The sequence below is a fragment of the Herpailurus yagouaroundi genome, unplaced genomic scaffold (genome assembly GCF_014898765.1).
Source record: "Herpailurus yagouaroundi ecotype Mexico unplaced genomic scaffold, PumYag 197, whole genome shotgun sequence".
Classification (NCBI taxonomy): Eukaryota; Metazoa; Chordata; class Mammalia; order Carnivora; family Felidae; genus Herpailurus; species Herpailurus yagouaroundi.
Genome location: NW_024412428.1, coordinates 15,228,715 through 15,244,156, shown reverse-complemented (window position 1 = coordinate 15,244,156; position 15,442 = coordinate 15,228,715). Strand labels below are relative to the sequence as shown.

The window sequence follows — 15,442 nt, the reverse complement described above, 5'->3', positions numbered from 1 at the left end:
GTAGGAGCCATTTCAAGCTGGACACTATATAATTGCCTACAGAAACACACACATGCACATGAAAAGCCAAAGGATTCAGAATATACATGCCTTCTCCTTCTCTCCAAGACCCCAGCTAATTTCCCAATTAGTGGACATGTGTTACATCCACTCACAATTCCATTGGCCAAAGTAAGTCATATGGCAAAATGCAAAGTCACTACGGTGGGGAAGTATACTCTACCCAAACTTAAGCCATGAGAAAAGTGAATTTTTTTATTTAAAAAAATTATAAACTAATAAAACTATCTATCACACTGGGCATGATGGTTGGTTTTACGTGTCAACTTTCCTAGGCCACAGTACCCACCTATCTAATCAAACAGTAACCCAGGTGTACTGTGAAGGTATTTTGTAGATGTGTTTTTCATCTACAATTGATTGATTCTAAGTAAAGGATATTATTCTTGATGATATGGGTAGGACTTTTTTAATCAAGTTTGATAATACACGAAGGCCTTTACAGCAAAAACTGAGGTTTCTTGGAAAAGAACAAATTCTGTCTCAAGATTGCAGCATCAACTCCTGCCTGAGTTTTCAGCTTACCAGTCTGCCCTATAAATTTCAGACTTGCCAGCTTCCACAATTGCATGAGCCAATTCCTTAAAATGAAAGAATGACTCTAGCCAAAGCAATTAGGCAAGAGAAAGAATTAAAAGGCATCCAAGTTGTGAAGAAGAAATAAAACTATCTCAATTAACAGATGCTATAATACTATATATATAGAAACCCTAAAGAACACACACACACACACACACACACACACACACACACACACACAACTATTAGAGCTAATAAACAAATCTGGCAAATTTCCAGAGTACAAGATCAGCACTCAAAAAACTTTTTGTTGTGTTTTTTTTTTATATACCAACAATGAATAATCCAAAAAGTAAATTAAGTAATAATTGCATTTATAATATCATCTGCTATGGAGTGAATCATCTCCCTCCCCACCCCCCATCAAATCCATATGTTGAAGCCCTAATCCCCAATGTGATTGTTTTTTGGAGATAAGGCCTATAAAGAGGTAATTTAAGGTTAAATGACATCATAAGGGTGAGGCCCTGATCTGATAGATTAGTAGCTTTTTAAGAACAGACACAAGAGTATACTCTGTCTCCCTTTCCTTCTCTCCCTCCCCACTATGGAAGGGCAAAGTGAGAAGGGAGCTGTCTACAAGCCCAAAAGAAAACTCTCACCAGAAACCACATTGGCCAGAACCTTGATCTTGGATTCCCGGTGTCTAGAACTGTAAGAAAGAAATTTCTATTGTTTAAGGCACTTGGTGTATGGTATTTTGTTACAGCAACCTAAGCAGACTAAGACAGCATTCAAAAAGATGAAATATCTAGGGATAAATTTAATTAGAAAGGTGAAAAGTTTGTGTACTAAAACTCACAAAACATTGATGAAAAACAATTAAAGAAGACCTAAGTAAATGGAAAGACATCATGCTCATGGATTGGATTAACAGACCAATACTTATTAAAGTGATCTACCAATTCAATACAATCCCTTTGGCATTTTTGCAAAAATGGAAAGGCTAACCCTCAAATTCATATTAAGTTGCAGGATAGCCAAAATAATATTAGAGAGGGGCACCTGAGTGGCTCAGTCAGTTAAGCAGCTGACATCAGCTCAGGTCATGATCTTGCAGTCTGTGAGTTCAAGCCTCATGTTGGGCTCTGTGCTGACAGCACAGAGCCTGGAACCTGCTTGGGATTCTGTGTCTCCCTCTCTCTCTGTCCCTCCCCTGCTTGCACTCTGTGTCTCTCTGTCTCTCAAAAATAATAAACATTACAAACGTTTTTTAAATAAAAAAACTATTTTTTAAATAAAAAATAATATTAGAGAAGAACAAAACTGGAGGACTTACACGTCCCAATTTCAAAAATTACTACAAAGCTACTGTAATCAAAAGTGTGGTACAGGTTTCTTCCTACTATCCAAAAATGAGTTCCTATGAAACCTTTCATAAACAGAAATGGCAAGGAGTGAAGAAGCAATTACCATAAATTTAGATGGAAAATATTTTTGAACATTCCCAGGCCCCAAAAATAATTTGTAGTAGGCTTTTCTGATACTCTGATCTTGCTAATGGATGCACAACATACATCAAGATTAAGCACAGATGCTCACAGGTACAGTTCAAAGCTATGATGGCTTGGTGCTGAGATGTAGTTCCCAGGGAAAGAGCTTGGCTGTGCCTCTCTTATGGCTAAGGGTGCACACTGCCTCTATAAAGACTCACTGCAAAACAAATGCTGAACGCTAGTGTGTCTCTTTTTACCTTTTGTCATAAAAGGGAAAATCCTTTTCAGATTTCTTTCAGTTAGCAAAAGTAGGTAGTAATGTAGGTCTTTTGTAAAAGTAAAGTGGTATAACACAAACTTTTGAAAAGCAGGGAATACCTATACTGACATAGGATAGACATATAGACCAATGGAATAGAATTAACAGTCTAGAAACAAACCCATACATGCATGGCAGATTGATTTTTTTATAAGGAGGTCAAAACCAGTCATTGGGAGTAAGAATAGTCTCTTCAACAAATGGTTCTGGGACAACATACAAAAGAATGGAACAAAAACCTGATTACACAACATGTACAAAAACTAGCTGAATGTGAACCAATGACTTAAACACATGAGCTAAAAATAATAAAATTCTTATAGGAAATCCTAGGGTTAAATACTATAAAATTAAAACTAAAATGGAGTCACTTATCATGGCAACAAAATGGTGTTGGCCAATGCAGGCACATTAAAAAATAAATAAAACTTAGCCTTACCTGAAAAATTGCAGTAATTTATGGCTCTTCTCAGAAATCAGCACAGGATGCTAGACAATCCCCAATGCCAAGTCTGTTCGTAACATCTTTCAACTTTCTTGTTTCTCCTATCTCTCATTTCAGTTACACTGATACAAATAAGAAAGAAGACCAAGCAACCAATCAACAGAAAAAGCCAAGTAACTTCCACATTTAACTCCATAAACACCTTTTAGTCTATGAGCAACTTGAAACTCATTATTCTTTTAGCCTTGAGTTTCCCAGCTTACAGGTCAAAACAACTGCAATAAACTCATCCTTCTGCTTTATCCTACAATAAACTCATCCTTCTACTTCACTCAGTGTGCAGAGTTCAGTTTTTGACAACCCTTATGAACTTGGATTTGGTAATGGGTTTTTTAAATTTTTTTTAATGTTTATTTTTATTTTTGAGAGAGACAGAGACAGAATGTGAGTGGGTTAGGGGCAGAGAGAGAGGGAGACACAGAATCCGAAGCAGGCTCCAGGCTCCGAGCTGTCAGCACAGAGCCCGACGCGGGGCTCAAACTCACGAGCTGTGAGATCATGACCTGAGCCAAAGTCAGACACTCAACCAACTGAGCCACTCAGGCACCACGGTAATGGGTTTTTAAGTATGACGTCAAAAGCACAAGCCATAGTAGAAAAAATAAACTGGGCTTTGTTCAAAAATTTAAGTTTGTGCATCAATGGGCATCAGCAAGACAGTGAAAAGACAACCTACAGAATGGGAGAAAATATTTGCAAATCATATATCTGATAAGGGTCTAGTATCCAGAATATAGATCAAGATAGGCAAAGGAGATGACACGATACTCTACGTGTTAAACCTGAAAGACTCCACCAAAAAGCTGCTAGAACTGATAACGGGAATTCAGCAGAGTTGCAGGATACAAAATGAATGTACAGATATCAGTTGCATTTCTACACACCAATAATGAAGCAACAGAGAGAGAAATCAAGAAATCGATCCTATTTACAATTGCATCAAGAACCATAAAATACCTGGCAGTAAACCTAACCAAAGATGTAAAAGATCTGTATGCTGAAAACTATAGGAAACTTATGAAGGAAATTGAAGAAGACACAAAGAAATGGAAAAACATTCCATGCTCATGGATTGGAAGAATAAATATTGTTAAAATGTCAATACTACCCAAAACAATCTACACATTCAATGCAATCCCAATCAAAATTGCACCAGCATTCTTCTCAAAGCTGGAACAAACAATCCTAAAATTTGTATGGAACCACAAAAGACCCTGAATAACCAAAGTAAGTTTGAAAAATAAAAACCAAAGCGGAAGGCATCACAATCCCAGACTGTAGCCACTACTACAAAGCTGTAAACATCAAGACAGTATGGTATTGGCACAAAAACAGACACATAGACCAATAGAATAGACTAGAGAATTCAGAATTGGACCCACAAATGTATGGTCAGCTAATCTTTGACAAAGTAGGAAAGAGTATCCAATGGAAAAAAGACAGTCTCCTTAGCAAACGGTGCTGAGAGAACTGGGCAGCAACATGCAAAAAAATGAAACTAGACCACTTTCTTACACCATACACAAAAATAAACTCAAAATGGATGAGAAACCTAATTGTGAAAGAGGAAACCATCAAAACCCTAGAGGAGCAAGCAGGCAACAACCTCTTTGACCTCAGCCATAGCAATTTCTGACTTGACACATCTCCAAAGCAAGGGAATTAAAAGCAAAAATGAACTACTGGGACCTCATTAAGATAAAAAGCTTCTGCACTGCAAAGGAAACAATCAACCAAACTAAAAGGCAACCAACAGAATAGGAAAAGATATTTTCAAGTGACATATTGGATAAAGGGTTAGTATCCAAAAATCTATAAAGAACTTACCAAACTCAACACCTGAAAAACAAATAATCCAGTGAACAAATGGGCAGAAGACATGAATAGACACTTTTCCAAAGAAGACATCCAGATGGCCAACAGACACATGAAAAGATGCTCAACATCACTCATCATCAGGGAAATACAAATCAAAACCACGTTGAGATACCACCTCACACCTGTCAGAGTTGCTGAAATTAACAACTCAGGAAACAATAGACGTTGGCAGTGGAGAAACAGGAACCCTCTTGCACTGCTGGTGGGAATGCAAACTGGTGTAGCTGCTCTGGAAAACAGTATGGAGGTTCCTCAAAAAATTAAAATAGAACTACCCTACGACCCAGCAATAGCACTACTAGGAATTTATCCAAAGGACACAGAAGTGCTGATGCATAGGGGCACATATACCCCAATGTTTATAGCAGCACTTTCAACAATATGGAAAGGGCCTAAATGTCCATCAACTGATGAATAAAGATGTGGTCTATATATACAATGGAATACTACTTGGCAATGATAAAGAATGAAATCCTGCCATCTGTAGCAATGTGGATGGAACTGGAGGGTATTATGCTAAATGCAATAGGTCAGTCAGAGAAAGATATCATATGTTTTCACTCATATGTGGAACTTGAGAAAGTTAACAGAGACCATGGGGGAAGGGAAGGGGAAAAATATAGTTAGAGAGGGAGAACCATAAATTCAGAGAACAAACTGAGGATTGATGGGTGGGGAGCAGGGGAGAGGGGAAAACGGGTGATGGGTATTGAGGAGGACACGTTTTGGGATGAGCACTGGGTGTTGTATTTAAGTGATGAATCACAGGAATCTACCCCCCAAACCAAGAGCACACTGTGTACAGTGTATGTTAGCCAACTTGATAATAAATTATATTGAAAAAAAAAAAGAGACAAAGGACTTGAATAAAGTAACGAATAAAAAAAATAACTTGAATAAAAAAAAAATAACTTGAATAATGTCTTCTCCAAAGATATATAAATGGACAAAAGGGCATGAAAAGATGTGTAACATCACTAGCCTTAAGAAAATGCAAATCAAAACCACAATGAGATACAATTTCATACCTAGTAGGATGGCTATAATTAAAAAAAAAGAAGAAGAAAAAAAGAAGGGGCACCTGGGTGGCTTGGTCGGTTGGGCGGTGGGCAGCCGACTTCGGCTCAGGTCATGATCTCGCGGTCCGTGAGTTCAAGCCCCGCGTCGGGCTCTGGGCTGACAGCTCACAGCCTGGAGCCTGTTTCGGATTCTGTGTCTCCCTGTCCCTCTGCCCCTCCCCTGTTCATGCTCTGTCTCTCTCTGTCTCAAAAATAAATAAACGTTAAAAAAAATTTTTTTTTAAATTAAAAAAAAAAAAAGAAAAAGAAGAAGGAAGAGGAGGAGGAGAAGAAATGTTGGTGAGGATGTGGAGAAACTGGAACCACCACACGTTGTTAGTACATAAAATGTCTCTGCCACTGTGGAAAATGGTTTATCAACTCCTCAAATATTTAAGGATAAAATCACCATATGACCCAGAAATTCCACTCCTAGTATTTGGCAAAGACTCTCTCCATGATTTTAGTCTGCCTTGTGGGACATGTATCAACCAGTTGTAGCAAGAATCCTAAATCAGATTACAAAGAACACCCACCTAGATATCTGATCACCTTCAATATCTGATCAAACTCTCAATCTCCACCCTTGGTGTCTGATCACTCCGATGTGCCTTCAGCCAGAACCCTGTCAAGTCAACTTAGCCAGAATTCCCCCAATCCCTGTATTTCTTACTAAGAAATTTCCATCCAAAAAAAAAAAAAAAAATTCCACCCACTGCCCTCCAACTCTGCTCCTTGGCTATAAATCCCTACTTGTTCATGCTCTATTTGGAAGTGAGCTCAGTTCTATACTGAGGTCTCTTTCCCTCTTTTGCAATAGTTCCTGATTAAAATCTCTTTTTAATACTTGAACTATGTCAGGCCCTGGTTTTCTGTAATAGTATATACCATCCTACACCCCCCGCCAATTGAAAACCAGGACTCAAATTCTTCCACACAAATATCCATAGCAGCACTACACACAATAGCCCAAAGGTGTAAATGACCCAAATGGTAACCAATGGAGGAATGCATACAATTGTGGTATTTACATACAATGGAACAGAATATAAACCATAAAAAGGAATGAAATACTGATACTGATACTTGCTACAAGGTGCGTGGACCTGGAAAACATTATACTAAGTGAAAGACACAAAAAAGGTCACACACTCCATTTATGTGAAATATCCATATTAGGTAAATACACCAAGTAATTATTGTCTGCTAAAGTCTAAGAGAGGGAAAAATGGAAAGTCCTTAATGGAGGTGATAAAAATGTTTTGGAATTAAGAGTTGTTGGTTGCACATCGTGAACGTAACAAATGCTACTGAATTATACTCTTAAAATGTTTCATTTTATATTCTGTGAATTTCACCTCAATATTAACAATAAAGTTTATAACCAAAAAACCAAAGTTGTTTAAAGGTACAGAACTGCAATCAGACATTGCAATATATCCTGGTTATTCCATTTCTGAATTGTTAGAACTCCCCAGTGAGGTTACTTTTGTCTGTTTTTTGGAATTTTTTAAACATTAAATTCATTGGCATTTTACGATACACTATCGAGGGCTGAATGGCTTGGACTAGTAACTGTAGGAATGGTGACATTTCCTTCCATTTGCATGGGTTGGGCAATAAAAGCTCAGGGCAAGTTTCTTCGTTCTAGAAATTCAAAAAGGCAGCCTACCCACCAAATAGCCACATCCTATCCCGCATTTTACAGTACTGGAAGATGGGCCAGCGAAGGAGAATATGGACCCCGCCCCCTGCCGGACCTCAGTCCCCACGAACCTTGTAGGTACCAACCCCTGCGACACCACCCCCTGGCTCCGCGAGCCTCCCGGGGGCCACCGAGCCGTCCCAGCTCCACCTCTTCCGCCCGCGGTTTACAGGCTCGCACCGCCCTGCGCGCCAGTCGGAAGTGCGGACGCCGGAACCACCCTTCAGCTGAGCTGCGGCGCGCCCGTGAGGTACGTGCGGAGCGAGCCTGCAGCCTCCAGCGCAGGGCCCGTTCCCGCATGTCGCATTCCGGCAAAGTCAGCGGCGCCGTCATGACGCCCAGCGCGCCGGCATCCCGCACAGGTGGGCGGTGGCGGGTGGGAGAGGCGTGACCGCTGCGGACGGTTAGGCACGCGAGATCTTGGCCGGGGTCAGAGGTGAGTGAGCGGTTTCCCGAGTGGCTTTTCGCGGCTTTCCAGACCCCGGATTCCTCAGGAGGAGGACGGTGTTCCCGTAGGCGGGGCGGGCTGAGCTGAGCACCACCCGCTCCCCCCCCACCCCCCGGCCCTGCACCCTCCAGGTAGTCGCCTCAGTTGCCTCTCGAAGTGCTAACAAGCAACGCTTTTCGTTGTAGTTTTCACTTTTGGATTCCAGGTATAGGTATTTCCGGAAATTCCCGAGAATTTCCCGTGGCGCTTCTGGGGATTGGGGGGAGGGTTTCTTGGTGTCCATATTGAATAAAGGCTGGTCGCCTGGCTGTTGAGTTGCGGCGTTATACTGCTAAACCCTAAGTTGTTGGAAAGAAAACAGTTCGAACAGTTGAAGAGTCAGGTCGATCAGGAAAAGCGATGGAACGATTGCGAGTTTTACAGTTGGATTAATTGCTGGTTGTCGCATTGGTTACCGGGAGTTCAGAATTTAACTTAATAAGCTAACTGCTCCTGGAAACCATCTCTTGTAACCTTCGCTTGAAGGAGCGGCTGCGTTTGCCTGAGTACAATACATTAAAGTCCCGGATAGGAAAATAGAAAGTGATTAACAGAATTTTCGGGGTTAGATTGGGTGCAGTGTAGTCCGTGTACATGTTGAGAACCATGAAGTAAAGTTAGATCAAAATTAAGGAAAAATATGTATATTAGTCTGAGCAGAATTGGGTCTTTTTTTTTTTTTTTTTTTAGTGTTTTGTTTTTAAAAATCTAAAAATGGGTGCTGGATTGAATAGCCTGAAGGTCGTAAGCTTTACTAGAAAGAATCTAAGAGTAAAAATTGAGAGAGGTGTGAACTGAATTTGTCTGTGTGTGATCTTGGCAAAGTCGTTAGTTTTGAGTGCCTTATCCTGTAAAATGGAGATGATAATTTCAGTGGTTTTCTCACAGTGTCTGGCAAATCCTGTATACAATCATAATGTTTGGTTTGTAAGTTGTACACGTAGTTAATGGTTTTTATCTATAAAACTTAAAGTTTGCTAAGCCTCGTCTTCCCATCCTCCCCCAATTTTCGTGGAAGAAGATATGATTTGAAAATCACTGTATTTTGCCTCTACCTGGTATGCCTTCGTCTTTAGATTCATTGGTCAGAAAGTTTTCACCTTAACTTAAATTCATATTAAATCTAAGAGCTATTGCAAGGTAGGATTAATGTCTTATTTACTTTTTAAGATACTATTCCTGGAACTTGTATGATGCCTGTCACTTGTTTTTGTTTGTTTCTTGAACCCAGACTGGCAAAACCTAAGCTTTGGGTTCACCAGAAACCAAAATCATTTTACAGTGGAAAAACACTGTTTTTTGTCACTTGAAGATGTGCTTTTTAGCTTAGTGTTATGTAGACAGACAAGTTAGAGGGTGTTAGATACAGAATTAGACTTTGAATTGCCTGGAGAGTTTCAAAAATGCTGGTCCCAGTAAATATTGGGGTGCCTGGGTGTTTTAGTTGGTTGAGTGTCTGACTCTTGATTTCTGCTCAGGTCAGGATCCCCGGGTCTTGGGATCAAGCCCTGCCTCAGGCTCTGCACTGAGTGATGAGCCCGCTTACGATACCCCCCCCCCATCTCTGGGGCTCTCTCTCTCTCAATCTCAATACATAAATAAATGCTGATCCCTGGTTCCTACTCCAGACCAATTAATCAGAATCTCTGGAAGATACGACATGGGTATACCACTTTTTAAAACTCCCCAAGTTATTCTGTTGTGCAGCTAGGATGAGAATCCATGTATTAGAGGAATGAGATTCTTCAGCAGTGTATCCAGTTTGCTTGAGGAAGGAATGGCTGGAGGAACTGGAGCTGCATCTGACATCTGGAATATGTAGCTTGGCACGTTTAGGGGAATATTTTTAGAGGACTTTTATCAGCAGGTATGATGAAACGTATGATTTGTAAAGTGAACTGTACAGTGACCCATGGGAACAATGACAGCAACAGTGGTGATGGAGAGATTAATAAACATTCTTTTCTCTCCTGGATGTTAAGTATTTTGAAGAAAGCAAGTAATGATTTTAATTTGCAAACTTTTTTTGCCGTACCTAATAAAAACTGTACCTTTCAACAATTGAAAAGATTGTGGTATGTGATTTCTTTGTTGCTGATTATTTAAAAATGTACTCAAAAATTTATATTTTTTAAATGGTTTTCCTTTAATAATGAAATAATCTCATTGCTCATAATAGCTTTATGTTAATATGGGTTTCTTTTGTTTTTGATTTTTTAGTACTATAAGATTGATATTAAAGACATGGTTTTCACTCCTCATCAACACACATAAGTTTTCTCTTCATTTTGGACCCCTATTTTATACCACAATGGTAAGTTGTAGCTCATTATGTTTGTGGTTGTATTTTAGAATGTTCTCTTCCTTCATTTCCATAAAAATACTGTATTACGGGTACAGAAATACTTAATGTATGCCCAAGTTAACCTAACTGGTGAATTACTTAGCAATCACCTGCAAAATCTGTTTCAGAAAATAGGGGGCTTATCTCTCGATTCAGTGTTGGAATTATGCCCAATTTAAACTGATCAATTATCTGTCCTTATCTTTGTGAAACATTAAAAAATACTTACCTTCTGGGCGCCTGGGTGGTTCAGTTGGTTGAGCGTCCAACTTCAGCTCAGGTCATGATCTCACGTCTCGTGAGTTCAAGCCCCGTGTCAAGCTCTGTGCTGACAGCTCAGAGCCCGGAGCCTGGTTCGGATTCTGTGTCTCCCTCTCTCTCTGCCCTTCCTCTGCTCACTCTGTCTCTCTCTCCTTCAAAAATAAACATTTAAAAAAAAAAATGTTTTTTAAATAGTTACTTCTTTCTGCCATAGTCAAATCACTGCCAAGGAGGATGGGTATAAATACAAATGGCTTTGGGGGACACAGGTTTCTCATATTTTAAAACTTCTCTTAATTTAGATTTTTTTCTTTAATTCAAAAACAAATGTAACCTGCTTACTGCAAATAACATTTTAAGCAGCATCCATGTTGGATTTTAATGGCACATTTCTGTTCACTGACTACAGTCATTAAACATACTAGGGACTGGGTGTTTACCTTTTGCCATTAAAAAAAATAAACACATGGAAAAAATTATTATGTTTTAAAGAATCAGCAGCATTTGACAATGAAAAAATAAACACTGACCACCGTGTTGAATAAACCTTTGAGAACAGTTCTCTTCTTTTCCAATCTTGCGTATCCACCACTGCCCTGTTACAGAAAAGTAGAGCTGCTGAGGCGCCTGAGTGGCTCAGTCAGTTGAGCATCTGAGACTTCGGCTCAGGTCGTGACCTCGTGGTTTGTGACCCTAGTTGGGCTCTGGGCTGACAGCTTGGAGCCTCCTTAAGATTCTGTGCCTACCTCTCTCTCTGAAAAATAAACAAACATTAAAAAATTTCAAAAAAAATAGTGGAGCTGTTACAATGAGATGCTGACCTTGACTTATATTTTGCACCATATTAGCTATCAATTCCTTCTTAAATGTTGGAAGGAAGTAGTGAATAAATGATGTTTATGTTTACATTTGCAGTTCTCTCTAGAGCTTTTGAAGTTTTGATTTCAGAAGATGAGGTACTTACTTGAGAAGACTAACAATAGCCAGATTGTCCTCAAGTGTACATTTGATTGTGTTTATTATAGTTTTTTATATAAATTTACGTTAAGGTTTTATGAGCAAAATAATTTAAAAACCTTATATATTTGTTCAGAGTACTCATCCAGGAAATGGTTTATACTCAAGAATCTCATCTTGAATCCTAGGAACCAATTTCGTTATGAATCAGCTGCTCATAAGATTTTTTTCATAAATTGGTATAAATTTATTTTAACAACCTTTTGAAATGATGGCATATTTCAGATTTTTTTACTTTTAAATTTTAGGTGTTTAATGCGGGTTTTTTTTTTTATTACAGTAAAAACGCAGACAAACTATTTTTGTAATCCTACGAATTCTCCATCCTTACGACTAGAGTGGCAGGGGCACTTAATCCTTTTCACAATTTCCAAAGGCTGGCACTATTTCTTTTTCCCATTGCATTGGGATTTTGGTGGGTGCTAGTAGTTTTTACTACATGGAATTTGGTAGGTTGAATTATTGGAGTCTACAAAATAAAACAAAAATTTAGGTCCTTGTATGTTAACAATGAAAGCTGTCTCTTGATGGAATTAAAAATTAAAGAGGACTATCATTGTGAATGAAAAATACTGTAATCCTGTGTGGTAACCAAACCACAAAACTAGAAAGGGATATCATTGGTGTTAAATTTTGTTATTTAAAACTTAATACTTTTTATTCTTAGATGTCCTTACAAAAGAAAGCTTTACAAATGAGGAAGTCAGAGACTCCTCTTCTCTTGGCTTGAAATCATGGTCTCTAAGAAATGGATGAAGGGTGGGAATCTACTATAAGATCTCAAACCCTATGTGCAGTAATAAAACTATTACTTCATTCTAGATACATTTTCTTTTACATTTTAGTATTGAGTTAATGATGAGTCTATAATTAATGACATCTTACAATTATAATTGGCTTTTCTTAATATTACCTGAAAGCCTGGCTGACTGACTCAGTTAAGCGTGTGACTCTTGATTTCAGCTCAGGTCATGATCTCAACAGTTGTGAGATCAAGCTCTGTGGCGAGCTTGGCACTGTGTGTGGAGCATGCTTAAGATTCTGTCTCCCTCACCCTCTGTTTCTCTATCAACTCACTTGCTGTCTCAAAAAAAAAATTTTTTTTTAACCTGGGTTACTGATAACATGCTTATAACTGATGGTATCTTAAAGTCATTGAAACATGGTAATGATAGCCATCATTTAATGCGTTTCTAGTAGGCACTGACCTAGAAACTTTATATTATAGATTCTCTGCATTAAGATACTAGAAATTTCTATATTGGTGTTATGTACCAATATAATAGCTCCCCCAGTTTTCAGGATTCCTAGCAGATTCACTTTAATTGCATGCATTAAGATACTAGAAATTTCTATATTGGTGTTATGTACCAATATAATAGCTCCCCCAGTTTTCAGGATTCCTAGCAGATTCACTTTAATTGCATGCTTGATATTCATATATTTTCCTGAATGGTGCTCTTAGAGTGTTGTAGAAGTTAAAGTTCATAAAGTGGTAGTAGTTTCTCTGACTCTTGGCTCTGTAGCCAGAGAAAACCATTTTAGCATTTCTGATATAATTTGTGGTCCTAATCAGGTGCCCAAGACTGCCATGTTTTCTCTTTGTAACATATCTCTAACATAGAGTGGGGTGGGTAGAGGGTACAAAAATAAAGGAAAATATGTTAGATGTATTTTAGGAGATAAAACATATTTAAACACTTAACTAGAAATGTTATATGTATATAAAATTTTTTGTGAGAATAATATCAAATACACTATTTACTCTTTACAGCAACAAGCTTTAGAACTAGCTTTGGATCGTGCTGAGGTGAGGCATGACTAAGTTACATATGAAATAGTGTCGTCTTAATTTGTCTTAATTAACCAAACTCAGTTTTAAGAGATTTTTATATGTGGTTGTCAAAGGAGTACGTTAACATTTTAGGACAAGTATGCATATAATTTTGCTATAAATTATAAAAATACTCTGTGATGATGTTTAGGTCATCTGTTAGAATTCTCAGATAATGTTGTGGAATAAAAATTATCGAATAAAGACATAGGATTTCCAAAATTGTGTTTTCCTGTTTTGATAAGTTTTCTAATTATTCAATTAATGAGGAAGATAATTCAAAATGTGTAGATTTCTTGCACTTGGATACGCTGTGCATATTCTAAATAACCATAAAACATATTGAGAATAATTTTGACCTGTGAAACCTCAGTTCTGAAACTATATATTTTTTTTATATCATAGCAGTGAAATATTATGCTAAGTTTTAGTACAGTTTAAATTTCACTTGTTTGTAACATATATTTAGAAGTTAAGTAGTTTTTCTCCAAGGTATAATTTTAATATGAATCAGAGATTGAAGCGACTAAATAGTCTGTTCAGTCTTAACCCGTGTTTTAAGTATACTTAATATAGGTGTTCATGTGCTAATAAGCAAAAAGCAAACTGTTTTCATAAACTTTTCTTTTTTAGTATGTTATTGAAAGTGCCCGACAGAGACCTCCTAAAAGGAAATACCTGTCTAGTGGAAGGTATGAATATTTTATTGATTGGTATTTTAGATTATTTAAAATATGATATCTACCATTTATTGCATTCCTGCTAGGCACTGTGCTAGAAATGTTAAAGGTACTTTACGTGTATTTGAAATTTCTGAGTTGATATTAGCTACTATATCCAGCTTACTTCATCCTCAGTTTGGGGGAAATTGGGGGGAAGAATTATGGGAAAATTCAAAATAACATCCATTTTATGATTAGAATATTCACATTTTGTTTCATTAAATTTTAGAAAATCTGTATTTCAAAAACTTTATGACTTATATATTGAAGAATGTGAAAAAGAGCCTGAGGTTAAGGTAAGTATAAATTTTTTATGTTTTTATGGCTTTTGAAATGTAGAAGGAACAGGGACATTTGAAAGATTTACATTTGAAGCAGGTAATGATTTATATTTTTGTGAGAGAACTAACATCTTTCCTAGCCAGACTGTAGCCAGTTTTGCAGCTCACCCACAGCCTTGGCTAATCTGGCACCAAGTAGAGATCACCTGCTTAGGTAGGAGAGACGACCAGTGTTTATCGAATAACAGAAAATCATTGAGAAGTCCAAAGAAGCAAAGCTCCTATATATATTATCTTTTGCTTCTTTTTCCCCTGATAAGTGATTTGTAGACTGGAAGAAAAAGTAACCTGTTTCCTCATGGTGATTTGTACTGGAAATTTAAAGGTTTTACAGGATGTAGGACATTCAGGTGTGATAATAAAAGATGAATTTGGTCACAAATACTAGTTCCAGATTAGATTAACAGAACTCATTTTTAATTAGCATAAAAGTATGGGCAGTAGAAATGTAACAAATTGATTCCTTAAGATCTTTTGGACTCTTGGGGCATAAAAGCCTTAAAAAGTTTCTATGTGCGGGGCGCCTGGGTGGCTCAGTCGGTTGAGCATTCAACTTCAGCTCAGGTCATGATCTTGCGGTTTGTGAGTTCAAGCCCCACATCAGGCTCTGTGCTGACGGCTCAGAGCCTGGAGCCTGTTTCAGATTCTGTGTCTCCCTCTCCCTGACCCTCCCTCATTCATACTGTCTCTCTGTCTCAAAAATAAATAAATGTTAAAAAAATTAAAAAAAAAAAGTTTCTATGTGCTTCTTTAAAAATGAATACTGTTTTTTCGTGAGTTTGAGCCCCGTGTCGGGGCTCTGTTCTGACAGCTCAGAGCCTGGAGCCTGCTTCAGATACTGTGACTCCCTGTCTCTCTGCCCCTCCCCTGCTCTGTCTCTCAAAAAATAAATAAAC

At 38.0% G+C, this 15,442-nt stretch overlaps 1 protein-coding gene and 1 long non-coding RNA gene across 27 annotated transcripts in view; one reads left to right on the top strand and one right to left on the bottom strand.

The window, feature by feature from the left end:
* Nucleotides 1-7,721, bottom strand: part of LOC121012867 (uncharacterized) — a 112,164-nt gene extending 104,443 nt beyond the window's left edge. The window contains exons 1-2 of the long non-coding RNA XR_005782366.1: nucleotides 7,612-7,721; nucleotides 2,834-2,961 (exon numbers count right to left, since the gene is read on the bottom strand). This is a non-coding gene — a long non-coding RNA (uncharacterized LOC121012867). The remainder of the gene's footprint in view (nucleotides 1-2,833; nucleotides 2,962-7,611) is intronic.
* Nucleotides 7,684-15,442, top strand: part of SUPT20H (SPT20 homolog, SAGA complex component) — a 43,552-nt gene continuing 35,793 nt past the window's right edge. For 12 of the 26 annotated variants that reach the window (XM_040448257.1, XM_040448255.1, XM_040448252.1 and 9 more), the window contains exons 1-6: nucleotides 8,001-8,119; nucleotides 10,248-10,341; nucleotides 12,317-12,445; nucleotides 13,424-13,459; nucleotides 14,117-14,175; nucleotides 14,435-14,501. In XM_040448257.1, coding sequence (XP_040304191.1) covers nucleotides 12,398-12,445; nucleotides 13,424-13,459; nucleotides 14,117-14,175; nucleotides 14,435-14,501 — 210 coding nt within the window. In that variant the 5' untranslated portion in view covers nucleotides 8,001-8,119; nucleotides 10,248-10,341; nucleotides 12,317-12,397. Of the gene's footprint in view, nucleotides 7,977-8,000; nucleotides 8,194-10,247; nucleotides 10,342-12,316; nucleotides 12,446-13,423; nucleotides 13,460-14,116; nucleotides 14,176-14,434; nucleotides 14,502-15,442 lie in introns of those variants that run through there. The other 14 variants (XM_040448232.1, XM_040448235.1, XM_040448236.1 and 11 more) reach the window with 14 other exon arrangements.